At 38.8% G+C, this 21863-nt stretch overlaps 1 protein-coding gene across 7 annotated transcripts in view; it reads left to right on the forward strand.

Annotated features, from left to right (window-relative positions):
* SENP6 (SUMO specific peptidase 6) overlaps positions 1-21863 on the forward strand; it is a 94363-nt gene that overhangs the window by 21717 nt on the left and 50783 nt on the right. For 4 of the 7 annotated variants that reach the window (XM_083829937.1, XM_083829935.1, XM_083829936.1 and 1 more), the window contains exons 2-4: positions 10570-10663; positions 17122-17185; positions 18356-18498. In XM_083829937.1, the coding sequence (XP_083686063.1) occupies positions 10570-10663; positions 17122-17185; positions 18356-18498 (301 nt within the window). The remainder of the gene's footprint in view (positions 1-10569; positions 10664-17121; positions 17186-18355; positions 18499-21863) is intronic. The other 3 variants (XM_083829941.1, XM_083829939.1, XM_083829940.1) reach the window with 1 other exon arrangement.

Consider the following 21863-nt stretch of genomic DNA (forward strand, 5'->3'; position numbering starts at 1 on the left):
GGGGCCGTACCATGTGGCCCTGCAAGTCCACCGCAGCAGCGATTTTCAGCTGGGCCAGGCGTACCAGCTCGGCGCTGCTGTCAGTCTGTCCTGCCGCCCCTCCCAGGGCCTGGGCTTGTGCAGCTTCGCTTGTGTCAACACCTGCGCTTCCCTGGCTTCACAGCAAGTTGGCTGGAGGAGCTAAGTTGGCAGAAAACTCATTTTAGATGAAGAAAAAGTGTTGGTGGAGCTAGCCTGCACTAGTTTTCAGCCATATTAGCAATCTAATCCAGCTGACTGCCCTCTTGTATGGGTGTGAAGGCTTACCAGTGTCACAGGGAATAGGGAAAAAAAACAGGTCTTTGGCCTCTACAGAAAGGTAAATGCAAACTGTTCTCATAGCCTAGAGTTTAAATAACTCTTTCATCCTCCTTTCATCCTTTCTTTGCTCAGATTTTTCTGAGATGTGCCCTTTTCATTTGACCAAATTATTGAGGTTTTCTTTGTTGTTTTCTTTTTGTGTGCTTTTTTTGCTGTCCAGGAGGATTTTGAGCAACTGACAGCATCAAAGAAGTGTCTGGCTTTTTTCTCCTTGAATAACGTTTTAGGGTTTCTTCTTCTGTCATATCTTTGCAAGTTATTTTCTTGTCATGGAACCTTTCTGGACTATAGTTTTACAGGGGGGACAACACCTGCCCAAAATCCTCTTGCAAAGTTTTCTGGATAATTCTAGAAGTATAAATAATATAAATTCTTGTGTGTTTTTTTTCCCTTCTTTATAGTTATATAGGTAGAGTGCTTTATTTCAATCTGAAGTTCCAATTATTGCATCAAACCTGGAAACCTTCTTGAAGCGTTGGTTGCCTGATCTCCAGGTAGTTAGGCTAGATGGTTAATCTTACTGTATCTATAACTGCCTTTCAGCACTTTCTAAAAATAGATGGCTGTTTGTTTAGTGCTGCTACATACTCTGTTGCACAAGCTTAGCTTTTTTATGAAGATAGGTCCAGCAGTGCATAACGAAGTCTGAAATCAGAAGTGTGCAAATCAGATGCATAATCTACTGTTTCCTGCTGCGTTTTGCTTATCTTCTAAAACTCTTCCAGTATTCAAAACTTGAGATCATGTATGATTAATGTCACATAGTGATTTGCCACAGGAATCACATTCTAGAATTCTTACTCAAGTGTCATCCTCTTTGAAATGGCTTGTTAGCTTTATATACTTTCACATTTTTAGAGTACATTGGCAGTTCAGAAATTGTCCCTGCTCTATCCTAACCTTTTATTCTCCAAATTTTCCTAAAAAATGGGAAAGATAGATACAGAGAAAATATCTGACTATAAAAGTACTGAAGCTTTCTCCTTCTTTTCTGATTTTTTGGTGTGTTTTCCATCTAGCAACACAGGTCTTACATAGCTGGATCTTTTTGCCTTTTGATGTTATTTAACTTCTGTGGAAAGATTGAGTAGGTGACAGGCTTACTGAGAGAGAGAAGAGAAGGAAAGTGATGGAGATACTTAATTCTGGAAGCATTTGTGATGATGGCGCAGTTCCTTGGGAGAAGATTTGTGCCCACAACTGATTACTGTTTTGAGTTTTGTCTTACAATCACATAGGTTGGGACCTGAGTGGCCGCTGGTCGGAATTAGGTAGGTTGGAACCTCCTGCCCAAACCAAGACTTATCACCCCCCCCCCCCCCCCTTTTTTTTAAGCCTGAGTGAGCCCAGCTCTTTCATCCTCTCCCTGTATGCCATGTCCTCAGACCCCCAGCTGTCTTGACAGCCCTCGGCTGGACTTGCTCCAGTGTTTCAATGTCTTTGTTACACTGGCTAGTGCAAAACTGAATGCAGTACTCTAGATACGCTGTCACAAGTGCACTATGGAGAGGAAGAGTTGTTTCTCTTCACTGCTGACAGAACTTTGTCAGCTGTCTGGCTGCGCTGTTGACCTATGTTCAACTTGCTGTCTGTTGGGACCCCCAGATCCTGCCGAGAAGCTGCTCCCTAACCAGCCAGCCCCCAGCTGTGCCACTGCCCAGGCTTGTTCCATTCCTGATGCAGGCTTGCATCTGTGATCACGGATGCTTTTGTTGAACTTAGTAAGGGTCTTGTCAGCCCATTTCTCCAGCCTACCAGGTCTCTCTGAACAGCAGCCCTGGCTTCCAGTGTATCAGCTGCTTCCCCAGATTTAGTATTGTCTGCAAACTTGCCAACTGCACTTGACCTCAACATCCTGAGTGTTAGCAAAGACTTTAGGCAGTATTGGCCCTGGTACTGATTGCTGAGGGATGCAGACAGCTGGATTTGTCATCATTCTTTGATGGTGCTGGTTTCCGTTTGGTCCAGCTAGTTTTCCACTCTCCTTATAATTCACTACTTATTCCATGTCTCTCCAATCTAGATAAAAGGTCCCTGTGGGAGACCATGTCAAAGTCCTCCCAGAAGTCAAGGCATGCAACATCCATTGCTCTCCTCTTACCCGAAGAGCCAGTCCTCCTGCAGTGAAGTGCAGACAGTTTAGTCTGCCACAGTTTGCCCTTACTGAATCCATGCTGTTCATTCAACTTCTTGTCCTCATGTAGCTGAAGGATTCCTGGAGGGATACGACCCATACCATTCTCTGGGGTTGAGGTGAGGCAGATCAGCCTGTAGTTCCCCGGGATCATACTCACGGCCTATCTTGAAGATAGGTATGATGTTTTTCCAGTCATTGGGAAACTCTCTCAATTGCCGTGACCTGGTAGAAAAGTGTCCTAGATACTGGCACGCTTCCTCAGTGCCATCAGATGCCTCGTCTGATCTTTTGGGCTTATGTGTGTAGAACTGGCTTAAATGTTTATTAATTGTATCTTCCTTGACAGCTGATGGTGCTGTGTTCCCACAGATTCTGCTCGTAGAGCTGGGTACTGGGAGGTTGGAGGGCAGAACTTAGCACAGAAATGGGAGCAGGGGGAGGAGGATTGGGTTCCTTGGTCTTTTCTGTGACTTTTGTCGCTAGGTCCCCTGTGTCACTGAGCAATGTGTCCACATTTTCCTTAGCAGTCCTTTGGCTGCTGATGTAACTGAAGAGGACCTTTAGAAGTACTTCTATGTTGTTTTCTGATTCTATCCCAATGGCAGCCTCCTATGCTTCTCTGTTGGGACAGTCAGTAGAAGGGGTCAAGGAAACACTGGCTGCCTGTCGTATGGTTACCACTGCTGTCTTACTAGAAAAACCATCAAAGAGGTTGTAAAGAAAACATGTACTTCAAAGCTGTCCTCCTTTGTTAGCTGTTGTTATCAGTTCTTCTCAGAAAATGGCAAAAGTTCAGCGAGTGTTCGTGCTTAAGCAGTTCTGTGTTGTTGGTTCCAATCATTCTGCACGATCCTCTGCGCTGTAAGGAGCACAGTGCACATGGAAGTTCTGGAGGGAAAAAAGGGGCTTTGGTCAGGACATGCAGATGCTTTTCCATCTTTGAACTATGTACCTCTTACGAATGCTTTTTCTTCGCAGTTTTTCTTTTTGGTCTCGTAGTGGATGCTTTGTGTTTATCATTGGTTTTCTGTTCCCATAGCATTCCTAAAAAGTTTATTACTATTTTTGTGAAGTATCTGAGAAATGAAGTTGACTTCATGTGTAATGTAACAATGTTGTGTCCATACTTTGTATCCTTTAGATAGCATCAGAGCTTTACCACTGAACTATGTACTTCATGGAGTATCTCACTATCAATTTATAATTGCTGCCTACTCCTGGAAGTGAGTTTGCATCGTTTTTGTATCTCTGGGTAATTTAGGAAGAAAGGTGAAGCATCTTTTAAACAATAGATCTCTGAATGTTTAGCTATAAATGCAGGCTAAGCTATGGTTCCATGGAGATTTTTTTGGCATCATTAGCGCCTAAAACAGTCTGGTCCTGTATACCCCTTACCTCTGCTGTGCAGTCACAGCTGTGCTGTGGTGGTGTGGCTGAACAGGTGGGAGCTGATAGGCCTGACAAATAATTCCATCACACGCACAGGCACACGCATGTGCGTGCTTTTTTTGCCCAAATTGGTTCTTTTCCCAGGCCTGCTCTTGGTGAAGAAACATCTGGGCTGCCATATGCAGGGTGCAGGGCAGGAGCAAGGATCCCCAGCTTTTAGGAAGTGAGGGGGGTGCGTAAAACAGTTCGTGCAATGCTGCTACGAAATAATGACAGTGCGGCCTTACTGTGGTTAGACAGTTGGCCTGTTAGAGCTGATCATATCAAACCTGGAAGATAAAAAGCTAGTTTACACAGAAGCCTATCTGAAAGAGTAAGGAAACAACAGGGAAAGTAAAAACAACCATAAATTACTCTAAATTAGTCACATTTTTATGAATAATCGTATTCTCTTATCAATACATATGACGACTTCCAATGAACAACAGATTAGCTCAGAAGCATTCTTTATACATTACCTAAATATGAGTGTGGATGAAGGGAATGAGTCTGAGTGCATTTAAATTAACTTGCATTTTTTATGTGAATGCTACAGTGTCTGCTAAGTTGTCTGCAGTTGTGATGTCGAAATGTTTGTAAGATAAAGCTTGTGTTATTTCTGGTTTTAGACCAGTGTACTGGGAAAAAAGTATGTAAATTTCAGGTCCTCTGGAAAAACTCCTTTGTCCCAAAGCAAACCTTTGGTTTAGGTTTTATGTGCAGGGTGTTGCTTGGACACACAGAAATACATGGGATCTCAGCAGACTAAAGACTTGTAAATGCTTCTGGGCATTGTAATAGAAACGTTAAGGTCTCTGGCTATCTAATGATAGGAACAAATAGCTTTCCTAGAGGAGTTAAGGGTGTTCTTTGTGTGACCAGTAAGTGTGTGTGGTATCACATCTAGAACAATATTAGAGGTATGCTCTTCTGGACAACCATAATATAGATTCACATGGAATGACTGGCCTTACACCACAGAGTACAAGACATACAACCAAATCTTCCAGAATGCCATTTTCTGTTGGACACTAGCGCTTCACTAAGTACTGCATATGCCACTCCTCACTTCACTGTTGATGGGCAGATTCATTTATTTTTTTTGCAAATGTGCAACTTTGCTCTCATTTCATAGAGATCCATTGCGAATATTTTTTTTCCTCTAGCTTAGGAATTATTCAACAACATTGTTGAATGATGGAAACTCCTGCTAAAGGAGTTTACAAAACTGTGTCAACGCTCAGTAACTTAGAGAGGTCAATCTGCTTTCTGCTGTTCTTCCAGCAGGTGTACTTTGTAATCCAAAATCTGTTAATTGGTTAAGTTTTAGCTAAAAAGGCAACATGTAGATTTTTAAGAGGATGGCTTCAGGATGTGGTTAAAAACAAAAGATTTAATAAAAACTGAAGTACAGTATTCCAGCAAATCTTGTTTAATTGGCATTTTAAAAATGGCATGTAAATGATAATTGTTTTAACAAGCAGTGAAATACATTTGACACACCTGTATAAGATGTCCACTTAAATTCCATCTAGTTTCTGGGGCTCTAATCTTCCAGCTTGAGAGGGAGCTTGTAGAGAGAGGAATAATGATTTGTGCTTGATAGTGAAATCTGTTCCAACATGCTGCCTTTCTTGGGCAAAGGGAGAGTAATTGACTTCTGTTGGCTACTCTTATGGCCAGGTCTGCTTATTTGAATATTTTCACCTTCTGGGTATGAATCTGTCTTGCTGGCAGATGGTAGTATTCGTATGCATACTACCAGAGCCAGTATACTAGTAAAAACTGCAACATACAGGTTGCAAATTCAAGTCTTAGAAAATAGTTTGAAACAGCATTTCTGACACATGACATCTTACCGCTCTTTAAAAATACAAAAAACAATCCTGTATAGAATCAGGTCCCAAGTGACCATTTAGATCAAGTAACTTGGGTGAACAGTCTAGTTGAGATGATGATGCACTTCTAGATGCATATTTTTGGTAGAGCCAGGAATGCTAGAGGATGTTAAAATTGATCCAGAGCCGAGAGAGCAGAGCTGGGGTTCCAAGGGTGTTCTTCCATGGACGACTGAGCTGGTCTACAGTGATGGACTGGATTAGTGCACAAACAGGTTTCTGGGTTTATGACAGTAGATGGAATCCGTGACAACTTGTCTTTTGGGTACAGAGATGGTAAACTTTGTAAGATAGCTGAAGATCTGTAGAGAATGCAATAAAAGAGCTGGTAGTATTGATCCCTGTGATAGAAAACTTAGCGCCTTCTGTAGCAAGTGCAGGACCACAAAACCAGCCAATGTCAGAAAAAAAAATGTGGGGAAGATGGATTAACATACATATCTCTTCTTAGGAGAGGGAGTTCTGTGCAGTGAGATGGATTTTCTCAGAACGAAAATAGAGCTGGTCTGTTGGCACCTAAAGAGTGAGGGGAGGCTGATAGAAGTGTAGCAGCACATGGTTCGATGTAACGTACATTCAGTACCAAAAATTTTGTCCCCTACTGCAGCTGGTAAAACTCAATCAGGAATGCAGGTATAAAAGAGTAAGTGCAATAGTCTGATCTAAACATAAGAAGCACAAAAAAAAAAATCCTGTAAGAAAAGTATTTACCTTATTTGTATAAAGGAACACAGAAAAATATATCGGGTAAAATGGGAGAACTGGAAGCTGGCAGAATGAACTTGAAATTAGAAGGAAAATAATTAAACATTGTGACAAATGGGGGCTAAAGGAGAACTAATGGAGAACAGATAGTGTTGGCTGAACAGTTAATGTATGTTCCGGACAATGTTCAAGTTAGATCAGACTCAAATGGCTCAAAAAGCTACATGGGATCCAGATGGATTCAAGGATTCAGCTCTGGTGAGGCCACACCTCGAGTACTGTGTTCAGCTTTGGGCCCCTCAGTACAAGAAGGACATGGAGGCCCTGGAGCGTGTCCAGAGAAGGGCTGTGAAGCTGGTGAAGGGCCTGGAGCACAAGTCCTATGAGGAGCAGCTGAGGGAACTGGAGTTGTTTAGTCTGGAGGTGAGGAGGCTGAGGGGAGACCTTATTGCTCTCTACAATTACCTGAAAGGAAGGTGTGGGGAACTAGGGGTCGTCCTCTTCTCACAGGTAACTAGTGATAGGACTAGAGGGAATGGCCTCAAGTTGGGCCAGGGGAGGTTCAGGGGAGGTTCAGGTTGGAAATGAGGAGACATTTCTTCTCAGAAAGAGCAGTCAGGTATTGGAATGGGTTGCCCAGGGAGGTGGTGGAGTCACCGTCCCTGGGGGTGTTCATGGAAAGGTTGGACGTGGTGCTTAGGGACATGGTTCAGTGGGTGACATTGGCGGTAGGGGGATGATGGTTGGATCAGATGATTTTGGAGGTCTTTTCCAACCTTAATGATTCTATGACTATAAAGGAAAATCTAACACCGGAACTACTGATTACTTGACCAGGGTGATGCCAACTGTAACCTGTTAGAAATTTATAAGCTGGGTAGATAGTGGACACTGATAGCAGAAGTCTTGATGAAACGCTGCCTTTTGGCTCTCCTTCTAGAGGAAACCCTTGTGCACAAAAGGAAGTGACAGTATGCTTCATTGATTCTCTCATGTGAAATTGCGATTCCAGGATGTACTTGTTCTGCAGAATGTTGTGAGTGGTGGCGTTGGAAACTTTGCAATATGATCATATATTGAAGTGCATAATATCCTGTAAAGATGCTGAATTTCTAAACCTGGAGGAAAATCATCCACTGTAGAAATGCTTAATGCAAAAGAAGACTAAAGAAACCCTTAAAATTCTTGAAAAGGAAGTAAAAGACACAGCCAGAGGGTAAAATATTTGCAGGCAGCTTGGGAGTTATTTAAAGACACCGTATTGAAAGCTTAGAGCAAATGCATGCTGCTTATTTAAATAGACTTCAAAAGGCCCCCAAAATGTTGGCATGGTTACACAGCAGGATACGGGTAGGTGTCTGAAATAAAACATTGTTCTTCTTCATTTTTTGCGTGAATGAGGAAAATAGAGATTAATAAAAATACAGGTGAATTAAACTTAAAAATATAACGTGGCAGTCAAAAAAAAAAAGAAAAACTCCCAATTAGTAAAAACTAATGGTGAGTCTTTCTTCAGGCTCAGCAGAAGAATTTCTGGAGTACTTGTAGGGTGTGTAGACATGGAAGTTATAAAAGGAGGCTTTGGAGAAGATGAGGTCAGCCGAAAACCAGAATTGCTTGCACCCACTTCAACAACGCTTACAGAGGTCTTCATGCCAGAATTTTTCTTAAGAAGGAATATGATAGATTTATGTCTCAAAACAAAACATCAGCGGAACAAAATGTAGTACATCAAGCAAACAATGAGCAAGGCAGCGGGGTGAAGTGGCATTTATCCAAGTGTTACAAGAGGACCTTGAGGATAAAGCAGGAAATGACCACAGCACGTTACTTCTTGGTTAGCATCGTCTTTCTGCTACCGGTGGAGAAGGTAGCTAATATGATACCACCTTTTTGAAAAGGTAGCAGGGGGTATTTGAGGAACTTCTCATCCGTGACCTTTGACCCTATGACCCAAATTTATAGAAGGTTAATGAAAACCAAATTAATTTGGTCATTCCTTCTGTCATTTCCTTTACCAAAGGCTTTTAGGGAAGCTAAGTTTCCTCTGGATAAAATGGAAGTCTTACATCTTAACAACTGACAACAGATGGGTAGAGGGCAAAAATGGTTCAGTTTTTTAATAGAAGGAATAACCAGTTGAATTCCACAAGGATCTGTGTAATGAATGCACAGGTAAAAGAAAAAGGGTTTGATGGTGAGGTGGCAAAAGTTTGTAGGTGTTGCTAGCTTTACTTGGGTTAGTATAATGTCTTGCGACTTCAAGCAAATTGCAAATGCTCAGGATTTGCATCCTGTGGGTTAAAAGTCATATATGAAATTCAGTGTTGGTACATACCAAGTACTGCAGGTGAGTGAGAAATGGGTAAAAGAATGATTTGTCTAAATCGTTGTACACCATGATTAGCTCTGAACTGGTTCTTACCTATCACGAGTGAAAGATGGAAGTATCTAGTACATAACATCAAAGCAGATCTCCATAGTAGTGAAAATAGCAAATCCAGTCTCACTATTTGTTGGGAAAGGAATAAAGAACAAAACAGAAATACCATGCTGCTTCTGTAGGAATTCATGGTACATTGGCATCTTGAATGTTTCTTTAAGTGTTGGTTACTGCTCTTCTCCATCTCCAAAATGATACAGTGGAGCTAGAAAAGGTTCAGAGAGAAGCACTGAGGGTAATTTAAAGCTATAAAACATCTTTTAAGTGAGAGAAAATTAAATAGACTAAATTTTGTTTGTTTTCTGCATGGGAAAAGGATGACTGGAATAGCACAACAGAGATGTATGCAATCATGAGTGAGTAGGGAAGGATTACTTATTACTGTCTTCACCAGTACAAGAACCAGAGGATTGAAGTACTACAGAGAAGCAAAAGATGCCAGATTCAATCAGGACAAACAAAAAGGGGAGATATTTATATAATGTAAGGGAGGCACTATTTACTGCAAGATGCTGTTGATTCTGTAAGGTAGTATTGATAATAATAAAAAAAAAGCAAGCAGGGAAAACAATAAAGCTCAGCAAAGGCTGACAGTCATAAAAATATAATATCATCTGTGGCTCTGGAAGTCCTTGGTAGGTGCAAGTAGCTGGAAGCTGAGATTGGTTGCGATCGATACTGCATTGTGCACTGTTCATACTTTTCCCTAGACATCTGTTGTTGACTGATTTTTTTTCTTTTCTAACAAAGTATGGCATCACATTCATTATTTTTAAACATATTTACAACTATGTAAAGAAAAACATAGTAAGAAAATACACATTCAAATCGCACCAGAATCAAAGCTGCTGTTTAATTAGTCATAGAGAATTTGTGCTAAACAGCTCTTAGCCCAGTTCTTGGGGCCCAGGTAAACGGTGATTTAACCTTAATGAGTACTGCTGACATATTCTGGTTCTCCTTCACTTAAAAGTACCCTAATATCATATTATAAGAAAATCTCCATGCTATTAGATACTGCAATAGATAAGTTGGAGATCAGATACTGTGTGAATGTTCTCAGGAAGTACAGGTTCTCACTTAATTGATTCTAACTCTCAAATTTCAGTTAGCATCAAACACTAAGTCATGTTGGTGTCAGATGTTGGATTAAAAAAAGCATGTTACATTGAAACTGTATTTGGGGTAGTTGAAAACTGTTGCTTTTATATGGAAAAATTAAATGCGTTTGGAAACTAGACATTTAAACAATAAAGATAAGGAGCCTTTGTGCATGTCGCATATAGTTCATATCAGAAAAGGAACCCTTAAATTTACAGTTATCAGTAAAACGGCTGAGTACCTCACTTGATAATTTTAATAGCGTGCTAACCTACTGCATTGCTAACCAAGATATTGACAGATAATTACTTGTATTTATCTAGGAAAATGACTCGCCACTGTGTTGCTGAACTTATTTTCTCAAATGGTAGTTAAATGTTGACATCAACAAAATAAATATTTGGGGAAAATATGTACATCTGGTTTACTCCTCTAGTTTGTGTTGATTAATAACCCAGCCTGAAATCAAGACTTATCTTAACTTGTTCTCATTTCAGCTTTGGATAGATCACAATCCAAGAGAGATGGAGGTTTTAAAAATAATTGGAGCTTTGATCATGCAGAAGAAAGTGAAGGAGATGCAGAGAAAGAGTAAGGATGCTTTTATCTAGGCTATTCAAAGTATAAGTGTCTATTTACAAATAAATATTCTTTTGTAATTTATTAATAAGAAACATTATAATATCTTTAAAATGTCAGTGATTAAGAGAATTATTTGGAAGAAGTGATTATTTTAACTAGTTTTACAATATAGAAAGTGTATTATAATGTAAATTTCATTGTCAATGTGGAGTTCACAACACAGAGCACAGTACACTTCAGAAGTGTTGCTACTGTCTTTAGAGCTACTGTAGAAGTCTAAGGAACGCAGACAAGAAATGCATTACATGTAAGCTAAGGAAATGGAAAGTAGAGTTTCAGCTTCTTACAGTGGTGCTGTTTTTCAGTACATCACAGTTATGATTAAGGTATTTACAAAATTGTACGCCAACAGATAGTTAAAAAATCGTAGGGTTTTTCTCCCTCGTGTTTATCTCAAATGGTAGAGTTAAGGCTGTTTGTGTTCCCTGATCATTTATTTTTTTTACTTAATATGTTTGGATTTTTCCTAAAAAAAAAAAAAAAAAAAAAAAAAAAAGTATAATGTGTGTAGTTAGAATAAATCCTCTGTCCTTGTAACATTTTCTTGTTACTCATATGCTTTCTCATTCTTAAAGTATTTAATGACATGTTAAAAGAACAAGTTTCTTGTATGAAGAATGCATGTTAAGTTCATTTGTTGTTATTAGCCATTTGAAGTTTAAAACTAAATTTAAAAAGCTAGAGTTTCGTCATAAGGAGGAAATGAATCCCATGGTTAAGTACAAAAATAATTCTTACATGGGTCTCTAGCTTGACCTCTGTAATAGTCTCAAGAGACCACCATGGAGTAGCACTGTAGTAGGTAATACCCTGCAAAGTACTGTGTGCAGAAGGGAGATAGGAAAGTGGACACTTAGGCTGCAGCAGCAGGCAGGCTATACTGTAGTCTTAAAAATAATAAAAATAAAAAAAAAGTGATGTTTCAGTCATTAAAAAGTGAGTTCCAGGAGTTCAGTGAAGTGTGAGTTAAGACATTAAGAACTTTTGTCAAACCAGAACTGCATCAAAAGTTAAGGCCAATTTTTAAACTGCTCTCAAACTAGGAGCGCTTTAGTTTTATAAAACCAAACATGATTTTTTTTCCTTAGCAATTTTACATCCGTTTCTAGTGCACAGTAATATGTTTTAAGTGTGACGGTAGTACATACAACAGAGGTAGTATTTGCATTTTACCTGTCTTCAGAAGTAAGTAACTCACATTTGTAAGCGTACCAGTTCGTTCTTCTAATCATTTACTGCTGTTTTCCGTCTCCAGCTGATACTGACTCGAGCACAGAATGAGATACATACAGAGAATTATGTTTTTTTATTTAAAAAAAGTCTTCTGAAAAACTGATTATGGAACATATGTTTTGTATAATGGTAACTGATTTTAAGATGGTATTTTTGAATGATTTTTCATTCCTTTAAAATATTCTGTGTGATAAAACAGTTTTCCCATATCGAGCATCAAAATTCTATTACATCAGTAGCTCTTTTTTATATATGTGAATTATGCAAAGCCTTATCTGGAAGTATAGATAAAAGAGTAGCTGAAAATTGATTTCAACTAAAGATCCTGCCTTTTTTTGCTTATCCATCCTCTGATAAGCAAACATCAAGCAACTCTACCCCAACCCACCCCGCATGACTATAAATTTTAAGCTGTCCAGGTCTATACTTTTGGTAACACTTGTTTGTGTTTTGTTTTGTTGGCATTATAAGCTTCATGTTGAACACTTTTAAATTTTGCTTTTCTGATACAGTTCTGAATACCCTTTCACCCTTAGCAGAGCATTTCAAAGACTAGCAATTTCAGTTCGTACAATTGTTCCAGTATAAAGCTTTGCTCTCTTTCCACCACGATTCTGAGCACACTATGCAATGAGTATGTATTCTTGGGATTCTTTTAATACCACTTTTATTAGTTATGCTACGCTGATATTTACTAGCAATGCTTTTAACTTACTGCATATCTGTGTAGAAAAAGCTGTAAATCTGAAGCAAGCAGCTGGATGCATCTCCTGCTTGTTGTTGAGGCACTGGTGTTTTAGTGTCTGACCTTATCAGAGTTCTTTGCACTGTTAATGACAGACACAGAAAAAGTTGGGTTTGGACCAGCACAAGAATAACATTCCAGCACTTAAAGGATTGGCTGTATTCTTAAATTACACCTGTGAGATCTGTGCTAACGTTGTTGGTTAATGCTAGATGTCTGCTTTGACTGTCTTTCAGGACAGTTCATCTTTTGAGATGAACACAAAATATGTGGCTAATGACTTTCTACTGAAGCAATTTTTAGAACAGGTAGAATATTTTAAGACTGTGCCATTTAGCTTATTTGGAGAGTTAGATGGGCTGTGTCATCATGGTAAGGTGTCAAGTAATGGACTCGTATTCAGGAATAAAAACTTCTATAAATTGAGGAAGATTTGGAAAAATAGCGCAATCACCCCAGCATAATATATACATTTCAAAATGCTGCTAGAGATTGTATTTGGTATGAAACTATTGTTACAGAAATTCAAAGTAGAAATTGGCAAGTACCTTATTGCGAAGTAAATGCTTACAGTTAATCTTCAGTCCACCTGAAAGAATAAAGTACCACTTCTGATGACTTACTAGATTTGATCTAGTTAGAATATCAATCAAGATGATGGCAGGTGACTTGAGACTTCTCTTGCTTTGCACTTGGAAATTACACAGAAGGAGAGGAACCTTTATGTAGAACAATCGGGGGAAAAAAGACCAGGCTGTCAGTTTAACAGAGTGAAGTCTGTGTAGACCATCGAAGAATAAATGACAGAAATGATATGTACCCTAATGTAGTAGGAGACATGAAAGGATTTTCTAATTTTTGTTTGCACTATGGTATCCTTTCTGAGCTAATGTTTTCTTTAATTTAAAATACATATATTTTTTTCAAAATTTTTTAAGGGAATGAGCTACTACTTCCCTTGTATTTCTGACTTAAAAAGCAATGATAATTCTTCTTATTCCTGTTTATTTTCTTTTTCAAATACTTGCTTCCTTTTAATTCCTTTCCTCAAAAAATATGTAGATATTTTTGTGTCTTTTTTGACCCTGTTAGTAAGGCATTTAATCCCTTGAAGTGATGAAGAACTTTCTGTTCAGAGCTCCCATTAAGTATAGTGGGTTTAGTTAATGTTACTTATAATGGTGTGGCATCCTGCATGAGTTAATAATATTATCATTTCTCTCGTGCCTCTGATATTCAGGGCTTTTTAAATGTGTTGCCTACCACCACGTGATTTTAAACTATGGAATGTGTACAGTGTGCTATAAGGGAAAATATTCCAGCCTTTTGTTTTCATACATAAAAGTTTTCAGAAAGAGATTCCAGTTCTGTTTGAAACATGACTTGATCACTTGTAGCTGTGCAAACAAAACTGCGGGCAGCGGCTATTCCAGCAGAAGGTCCTGCTGCTATCCAGGCTGGAGGAGTGGGGCTCACAAGAAGCTCATCCAGTTCGACAAGGAGAAGTGCAACGAGAAACAACCCCAGGCACGAGGATGTGCTGCGGGCCACCCAGCTGGAAAGCAGTGTGGCAGAACAGGACCTGGGCATCCTGGGGGACACCAGCTTGGACATCAGCCAGCAATGTGCCCTTGCTGCGAAGGAGGCTGATGGTGTCCTGGGCTGCGTTAGGCAGTGTGTTGCCAGCAGGTCGAGGGAGGTGAGCCTTTCCCTCTGCTTAGCATTGGTGAGACCACACGTGGAGTGCTGTGTCTGGTTCTGGATACCTCTGTACAGAAGAGATATGGACATAGTGTAGAGAGTCCAGCAAAAGGTCATGAAGATGAGGAAGGAATTCGACCATCTCTCCGGTGAAGAGAGGCTGAGAGAGCTGGCACTGGTCAGACTGGAGAAGAGGCTCAGGGAGGACCTCAACAATGTATATAAATACCTGAGGAGAGGGTGCAGAGAGGATGGAGCCAGGCTCTTTTCAGTGGTCCCCAGTGCCAGGACAAGAGGCAGCGTGCACAAACTGGGACACAGGAGGTTCCCTCTGAACATCTGGAAGCATTTCACCACTGTGAGGGTGGTGACAGAGCACTGGCACAGGCCACCCAGAGAGGTTTTGGAGTCCCCTTTGGAATTCACTCTGTTTACCTAAATTACTCCACTAAACTTAAGAAAAAATAGAATTAAGGTATAAATTTTGTTTACCATAAAACTTCAATGGAAGTACAGAAAAGTTAGAAATGATTGTTCTAATGTGAAAATACAGATCTGTGGTTCCCTGTTTAAAAAGGGACAAAGTGTGAAGGCAAATAGTCTCCTCACAGCAGAACACTGAGGTTTCATTTCAGTAGCATTAAAATGTTACTGTTTGATATGCGAGAGTGTGGTATTTTTTTTTCCTATGTCTGTATAAATTGCATCTTTTAAGCAGGCAAGTGTAAGCATGTGATGCATGAGCAAATAGACATTACTCAGTTGCTATGTATTCTGCTCTCTGAAAAAACAGCCTTTTTGTTAGTGATGCATGTACTTTGCATTCCTTAAAATCTAAAAATACTGGTTCTTTAAAAACATCCAATTCCAAATATTTTTCTAGTCATGTCATCTTAGTTGCATCATAAGAGTTATTCTTGCTCAGTCTGATTTAGGGATTTTTTCAGTCTGTTACCTTCTATTCTCCACACCCACACTCATTGCTGTAATGGTTGCAGTATTGTGGCATCCTGAAGCCTGCAAAGTATAGCCATTGAACCAGCGTATATTGAAAATGGTCCTGGTTTTTATACAGTGTGGAGCTAAAAAGGAAATAGTACACAGGGCAAAGTGGGTTGGTTAGGTTTACACAGAAGGTAAGTAGCAAGAGCTGCAGTGCTGTATCTGTTCTCCAGAATCCTGAGAACTTCTGAAATTGCTGCTAAACCCATTGTCTTCCGATGAAGGGTTGAGAAAGCTCAGTGAACCTCCCTTGAAAGAATAATCTATCCTGAAAGATAGTTAAAATAGCATCACAGTATTTTAAAATTGTCATGTTCATGGATAGTCTATACAGAAGTACATCTCTCCTATGCTTTTGACATGCTGTAATTGAAAATTAGTGAGGCTAATGATCTACTACACTGTTCTTATTACTATTATGTACCTAGAATTGTTGCAGTCTGTAAATGAAAGGAAAATACATTACAGTAGCTGTTGGCTTTCACATCATTCTTCCTGTATCAAAACAAGCTGCGTGCACATTCTTATCTCCTGAAGTTTTAGGGTCTTCAGTTAGCACCCTGTGAGTCAAGATTTTCTTGGTTTTTTTTTTTTTTTTTTTACTTTATTTGATATAAGGATACCTGTATTTCATAGGTTGGAGGAAATACATTTTAACATGAAGGGAATCCTGCTCATGGAAGAAGTTTTCAGGAAATAAGGGGGTAGGAAAGTACTGAGTGGTTACCTTTTATAGAAAGAGTCATTATGTACATTGTAGTCAGCACATCATACGTGCAGCTAAAAACGTTTCTCACTTCCCCTCCATAACTGTTTCTCATTGCTGTGACAAGCTACAGGTGCTCCTGGGAACTCCTGACATTACCGAAGTTATTCTTATGTAATTTCTGCCTGAATGATCTTAACTAAGAACCGCCCAAATCATGAAATAGCAAGTTGGCTAAAGGTTGTATTGTTTTGTCACAGCCAAGAGAGAAGTAACCTTACCAGGGATGTTGTTGAACAGGTTGCTTCAACTGGAAGCAAGAATGTTAGCCTAAGCTAGCTGCTATCAGAATTAAATGTATGCTTGTTTTTAAATTAAATACTTAAGATTTATTGAAAAGAGTACATTTTCACGGTACTGTGGGTTGTTGGTTCTTTTTGTTTTTATGTTCTCCATTACAGTAGTTGAAGATTACAGATACAGAAGTACTAAAGAAACACATTTTAGTGAACACTTAAGTCAAACTGAATGTGCTATTTTTAGGAAGACATATTTTGGCAGTAATTGCTATGTGATAATACTTTGTTACACAAATTCTCCTCCCAAAGCATTGTGAATTTTGCAGTTTTAAACCATGTACTTCCGTTCATGAACAAAATAGTATATTTTATAGTTAAAAACGTCATTTATTTTATGCATAGGGTTATATAGAATTATTTATGATGTTAGTACCATTGCCACAACTGTATTGAACGTTCAATAGTATTCTGTTTTGAGTTAATAATGTCCTTTTAAGTGTGCTTCTCCTGAAATAGTTGGATGTAGTCTTCAAGTTGAGGTTTGCATAATATATCCTAAGCACTGACTAACTACATTGCCCACTTTAATGTTTCTGATGAATTGGGCACATGCGTTTATGTGTAAAAAGGGGAGGGGAAAAAAAAACATGTTCAAAATGTTTTGTTTATGCTCTGTTGCATTACAACGTGTCTGCCTTTCTCTTCCACGCCTATCATCTAGTGAGGCAAATCTGCTCAGCATAGATGACAGTGATGGGCCCTTCAGTCCCAATGAAGATAGGAAGGTAAGTACTCATCTCATGGTGAAAATGGACCTTTTTAAAGCTTCTAAAATTATGTTGCACAGTCATCTGCACAGTATTGAAAATGAAAATTTGTGTTGGTTTAGCAACATAACGCTGAACTTGCTTATCTGCATACCCTTAATGTCTGCTTACTGCTAGAGATCTTGTTGGTTTGTATAGTATTCTGAAAATACTAGCATGAATATGTACTAAGGTTAGACAACTATCATTAATGGGTTTATATTATTTTAATTTGAAAATACTAATAATTAAATCCCATGATGATTGCAATCACATTCCCAATTTTGTATGCATGTGTATGTATATATAAGCAAAATTTGTGTTTATTTTTTGAAGGATACCGAAATAGTTCACTACTGCAGAGATGCTTCATAATGCTTTGAAAGTACAACTGTTTTGTTTAATAAGGAATCTGCTGATTAAGGGTGTGCTTCACTGCATTAATAGAAAAGAAACAATTTGAGAAATTAGATTAGACTTTATTTTACGTTTCTTGTTTCTGTGTGGCAGATCCAAATTTGAGGGTGATTGTATGGGGCACTTCTGTGCTTGCGAGGTGTTACCCACACATTGGAATGGCAAAAAAGTCATATTTTTCTGTTTGTTCCTTTGATTTTCATTTTGCCCAAAAGATGACATTCCTGTCATTCTGCATCTAAAAGGTGACATATCTGTGTCTAAAAGGTAGATAAGACTTTGATGTCAGCATACTAGTTATGAAGCAGGTTAGCTTTGCCATGTATATTTTTTAATGTTGTTGTTCCTCTGAGAAGCATAAAGCTGTTTCACATGTAACAACATTTACCAAATAGCCTGCTTGGAGAGAAGAAATTGGAGGGCTTCTGATGCACTACAGAGTTCTGCTCTCCTGGAAGAAAAATCATGTTATACAGGAGAACTCTCAAACTATTGTTGATCAGATATAATCTTGTAATCTTGTTGGTACAGTGAGCATTACAAAACTTTCTTGGAGTTTTTAGGAGGACTTCTGTTGAAATTGGCTTCTGGATAGATTTTTAAATAAAATTTTGTACAAAAGCAGTGTGAAAATGAAGCCAAAGTAGTATTTATATAAATATTCTGTAATTCATTTTCTTCCTTTTAACTTGGATGTAAGTATTGTAATGCATGTGAATTCTCTTGTTACAGTCACTTCGTTGTCGGCCTGGAGCTGTCGGCACCAGTGGTGATTCCATAAAAACATATGCGAGGCGAGGCAAGGCTGCAAGCTTGAGACTTTTTAAAGGGAATGCAATTGGCCTCAACATGATGGGAAATAGCAAGAAACTGAGGTACTGCCTTCAGTTTTACATTTACTTATCTATTTAATCATTGATAAAAAGCAGTAGTAAATGAGCACAATTGATAGAACGGTTGCATTACCTGCTGTGCATTTAAGGAAGCTACACTGTGCTGTATTTCTGAGCAAAGACAGAAGACTAGATTAAGGTATTTATTCTTCCAAAATCTTATTAAACCACATCAGTAAAATACCGGAAGATTATTAAAATAAATTGAGAGCTTTTGCTTTTGTACTTGTCAGTGTTGTCTGCATGACCTGTTGTTTCTTCTGTACAGTGCTAACAGATAGAAGAATATTTCTATTGACTCCATCAAAAATTTCTACCTTTCCATGATTGTGAATTGCCAAAGCTGTCTTAGGATGCATTTTCTCGTTTCCTTACTGCAAGATATCATCTGATTTAGGAGTCACTGACTACTCCTTTAAAGAGTTCATCAAGTAACTATACTCCTAGATGGTGGCTTGAGATTATTACTTGTATTTAGAGCTGAGAGGAACAGTGTTTAAACACTCAGTGCTGCACTTGCTTGTTACTACTATCCGTATCTTGTAACAGACTGATCTCTCAATTTAGTATATGTGAAGAAGTGATACATTCATGTAACTTTCTGTGAGAATTTGATATTGCTGAAGTATTACTCTGTTTGGATACTTCAGCAGGAATGAAAAGATCTCTAGGTAGCTTGCTATAGTTAGCCTAGTCATCAGATATCTAACCTATACATAGCTGTATGAGGAGTAGATCGTTGTTGGTTTGTGGGACTATCTTATCACAGAATTGCTGCAGAAAAAATGGTAGAATTTCTTTGTGATGCATGTCCTCCCCTGTTCTTCTGATCTTTGAGTCTAATAGACAGGAAACAAATCCAGAATTACAAGTCTGAATTGATCCTTCAGCTTGATACAGAGGAATGAACAGATTAGGTCAAAATAAGGACTCTTCTTGTCTTTGTGCTGTACCTGTAACCTGTTAATCACATATATTAATATATCTTGTTAAATTTGAAAACCTAGATGGCACTTTACCCAGTATCTTAACCAACTGTGTGTGATACGCATCTCTCTAATTTGGTTCCTCTATAGCTTGTGGATGGGTTTAACTGTTTCCCGTGTTGTTCTCCTGGAAAAACTGTCTGCTCGTGGCTTTGGCAGGTGTACAGATCTCAGAGTGAAGAACTGGCTGGGTGGCCAGGCTCAAACTGTCATAGTGAATGGAATTCAGTCCGGTTGGCAGTTGGTCACCAGAGGTGTTCCCTAGGGCTCAGTATTGGGACCAGTTTTAACATTTTTATCAGTGATGTGAATGAGGGGATCAAGTGCACCCTCAGTGAGTTCACAGATGATACCAAGTTAGGTGGGACTGTTGATCTGTAGGAAGGTTCTGTAGAGGGATCTGCATAGGCTAAATCAGTGGGCTGCGTCCAGGTGCATGACATCGAACAAGGCTAAGTGCTCAGTCTTTCATGTGGGTCATAACAACCCCATGAAGTGGTATTCGCTCTGTCTTAATAGTAAAAAAGCTTCCACATGCACATTGTACTTTGTTGTTTGAGTATACCTAATCACTTAGAATATGATTCCTGTAGTCTGGAAACTAGAATTTTCTTCTATCTAGCCATGGGATTTGTAATGAAATCCGACCATACTATTTAATTTTTCTACCTTTTGTATTCAAGCAGTTATACTTGACTGTGTGTATGTGTGTTATTTCTTAAGTTCCAGAAAGGTGTGTGGGTTTTATTTTAAGGTAAATAGTTGCAGAGGTTTTTTGAGAGAATCTAAGCATTTAGTTCCGACATTCTGTTACTTGGATTGGAACTGCTTTCCATTGACAAATGCTGCCTTATAAACCTAAGACATAGTATGATTTATAAGTAAACTAAAACAAAATTAAATCTGTTGCGTGTTTTAGCTTAGTGAAAGGTCACATCTACTTTGAAAACAAGCATCCACCTTCTCTCTAGTACTGTGCTGCATGCTGAATTTAAATGGAAAATAGAAGTATCCTCCGTCTTCTTAATAAACAGTTGTTAATGAAGGAGTTCATTGAGGAAGAACGGGTGGGAGGAGGCCACTGTGACCTCTGTGAACAGTTGGCTTTTGATTAAAAAAGGTACTACCGATTATTTACTTAGTCCTTTTTGGAGTTTGCACACTAAATTTGCTTGGAAACATGATTATGCTGTAAGTGATTACCTTGATTTAGTGCCTTAACTGTGATAGCGTTGCCTCTTTCCTAACACACACATCGCAACAAAATCCCCAAATAAATAAAAGTTTGTGATCCAGTCACTGTCTGTAGTGAAAAGTGGTAGTGTGTTAGCTCAGAGATGTTGTGTGACAGGTGCTTACTAATATCTTTTCAATATTAGAATTGCTGGACTAAAGACATTTTTGAAGATTGATCACACAATTAAGCTGCTAGATGAAGTTTGAGAAGATCAGAGTTGAGATTCTCGAGCATCTGTACATAGTGATTTGTATCACAAAGTTGAAGTTTTTCAACCTCATCTGCAGAATAGGGTTTAAAAAGTTTTCGTATTGGTGGATTGCATTAAGCTTTCTGAGGGCTTGACTCAAATCAGTATTATGACCCTGCAGTATTCCCTAAAATCCAGGAAATGAGAGAAAGAAGCTACTCAATGAATAGCAGAATTAATATAGTCTGTAATTGCAAACTGTGTTTCTGTAATGTCATGCTTTCGTTGCTTCTAGATCCATTCATTCTTTTTGCCCAATGCAAGATTCTTCTGTGCCTGGCCTTTCTAATTTGCAGTGTTCAGAACTTACTGGGATCAACTGATTTAATGTGAAAGTGTAACCATATTTTCTTCAGAGCCTAGACTCTAATTGTGTGGTTTCTGAGATAATGCTAGGGAGATACATATTGTCATTGTATTTTAAATTCTTTGAGAGTTCTAGAGCATTTGCTATTTGGAGGAACTTTGACAAATTTTAGTGCTTTATATTAATTTCCTTGAATCTGTGATGAAACTTGCAAAGCCAGTTTCAGTGCCGGGGTGCCCATATTGCAACTTTATGATTAAATTTTCTGGGGATTCTGTCTGCTCTGGGTATGTTCTATTCGAAGACTGGGATTATAGAGCAGATTGTATTCTACAGCTGTCCTACTTGGAAGGATATCTGATGCCATATGAAACGTTTAAGTGTGTCATCTAGAACAGTCTGCTTTGACTCAAATCTAATCACCCAGCAGGCTGTGATACTCTATTCCAGGACCTGTCGGAGCTTCTCACTTGGGTGTGAGGCACAAAGCAGAAGCACAGCTTAACAGTTTTTTGTGCTGCGGAGGCACAAGACTTAAAGTTTCCAAATCACGGTAGTTTGGCAAAG

This window comes from Anser anser, assembly GCF_964211835.1.
Source record: "Anser anser genome assembly, chromosome: 3".
In the NCBI taxonomy this organism is placed as follows: Eukaryota; Metazoa; Chordata; class Aves; order Anseriformes; family Anatidae; genus Anser; species Anser anser.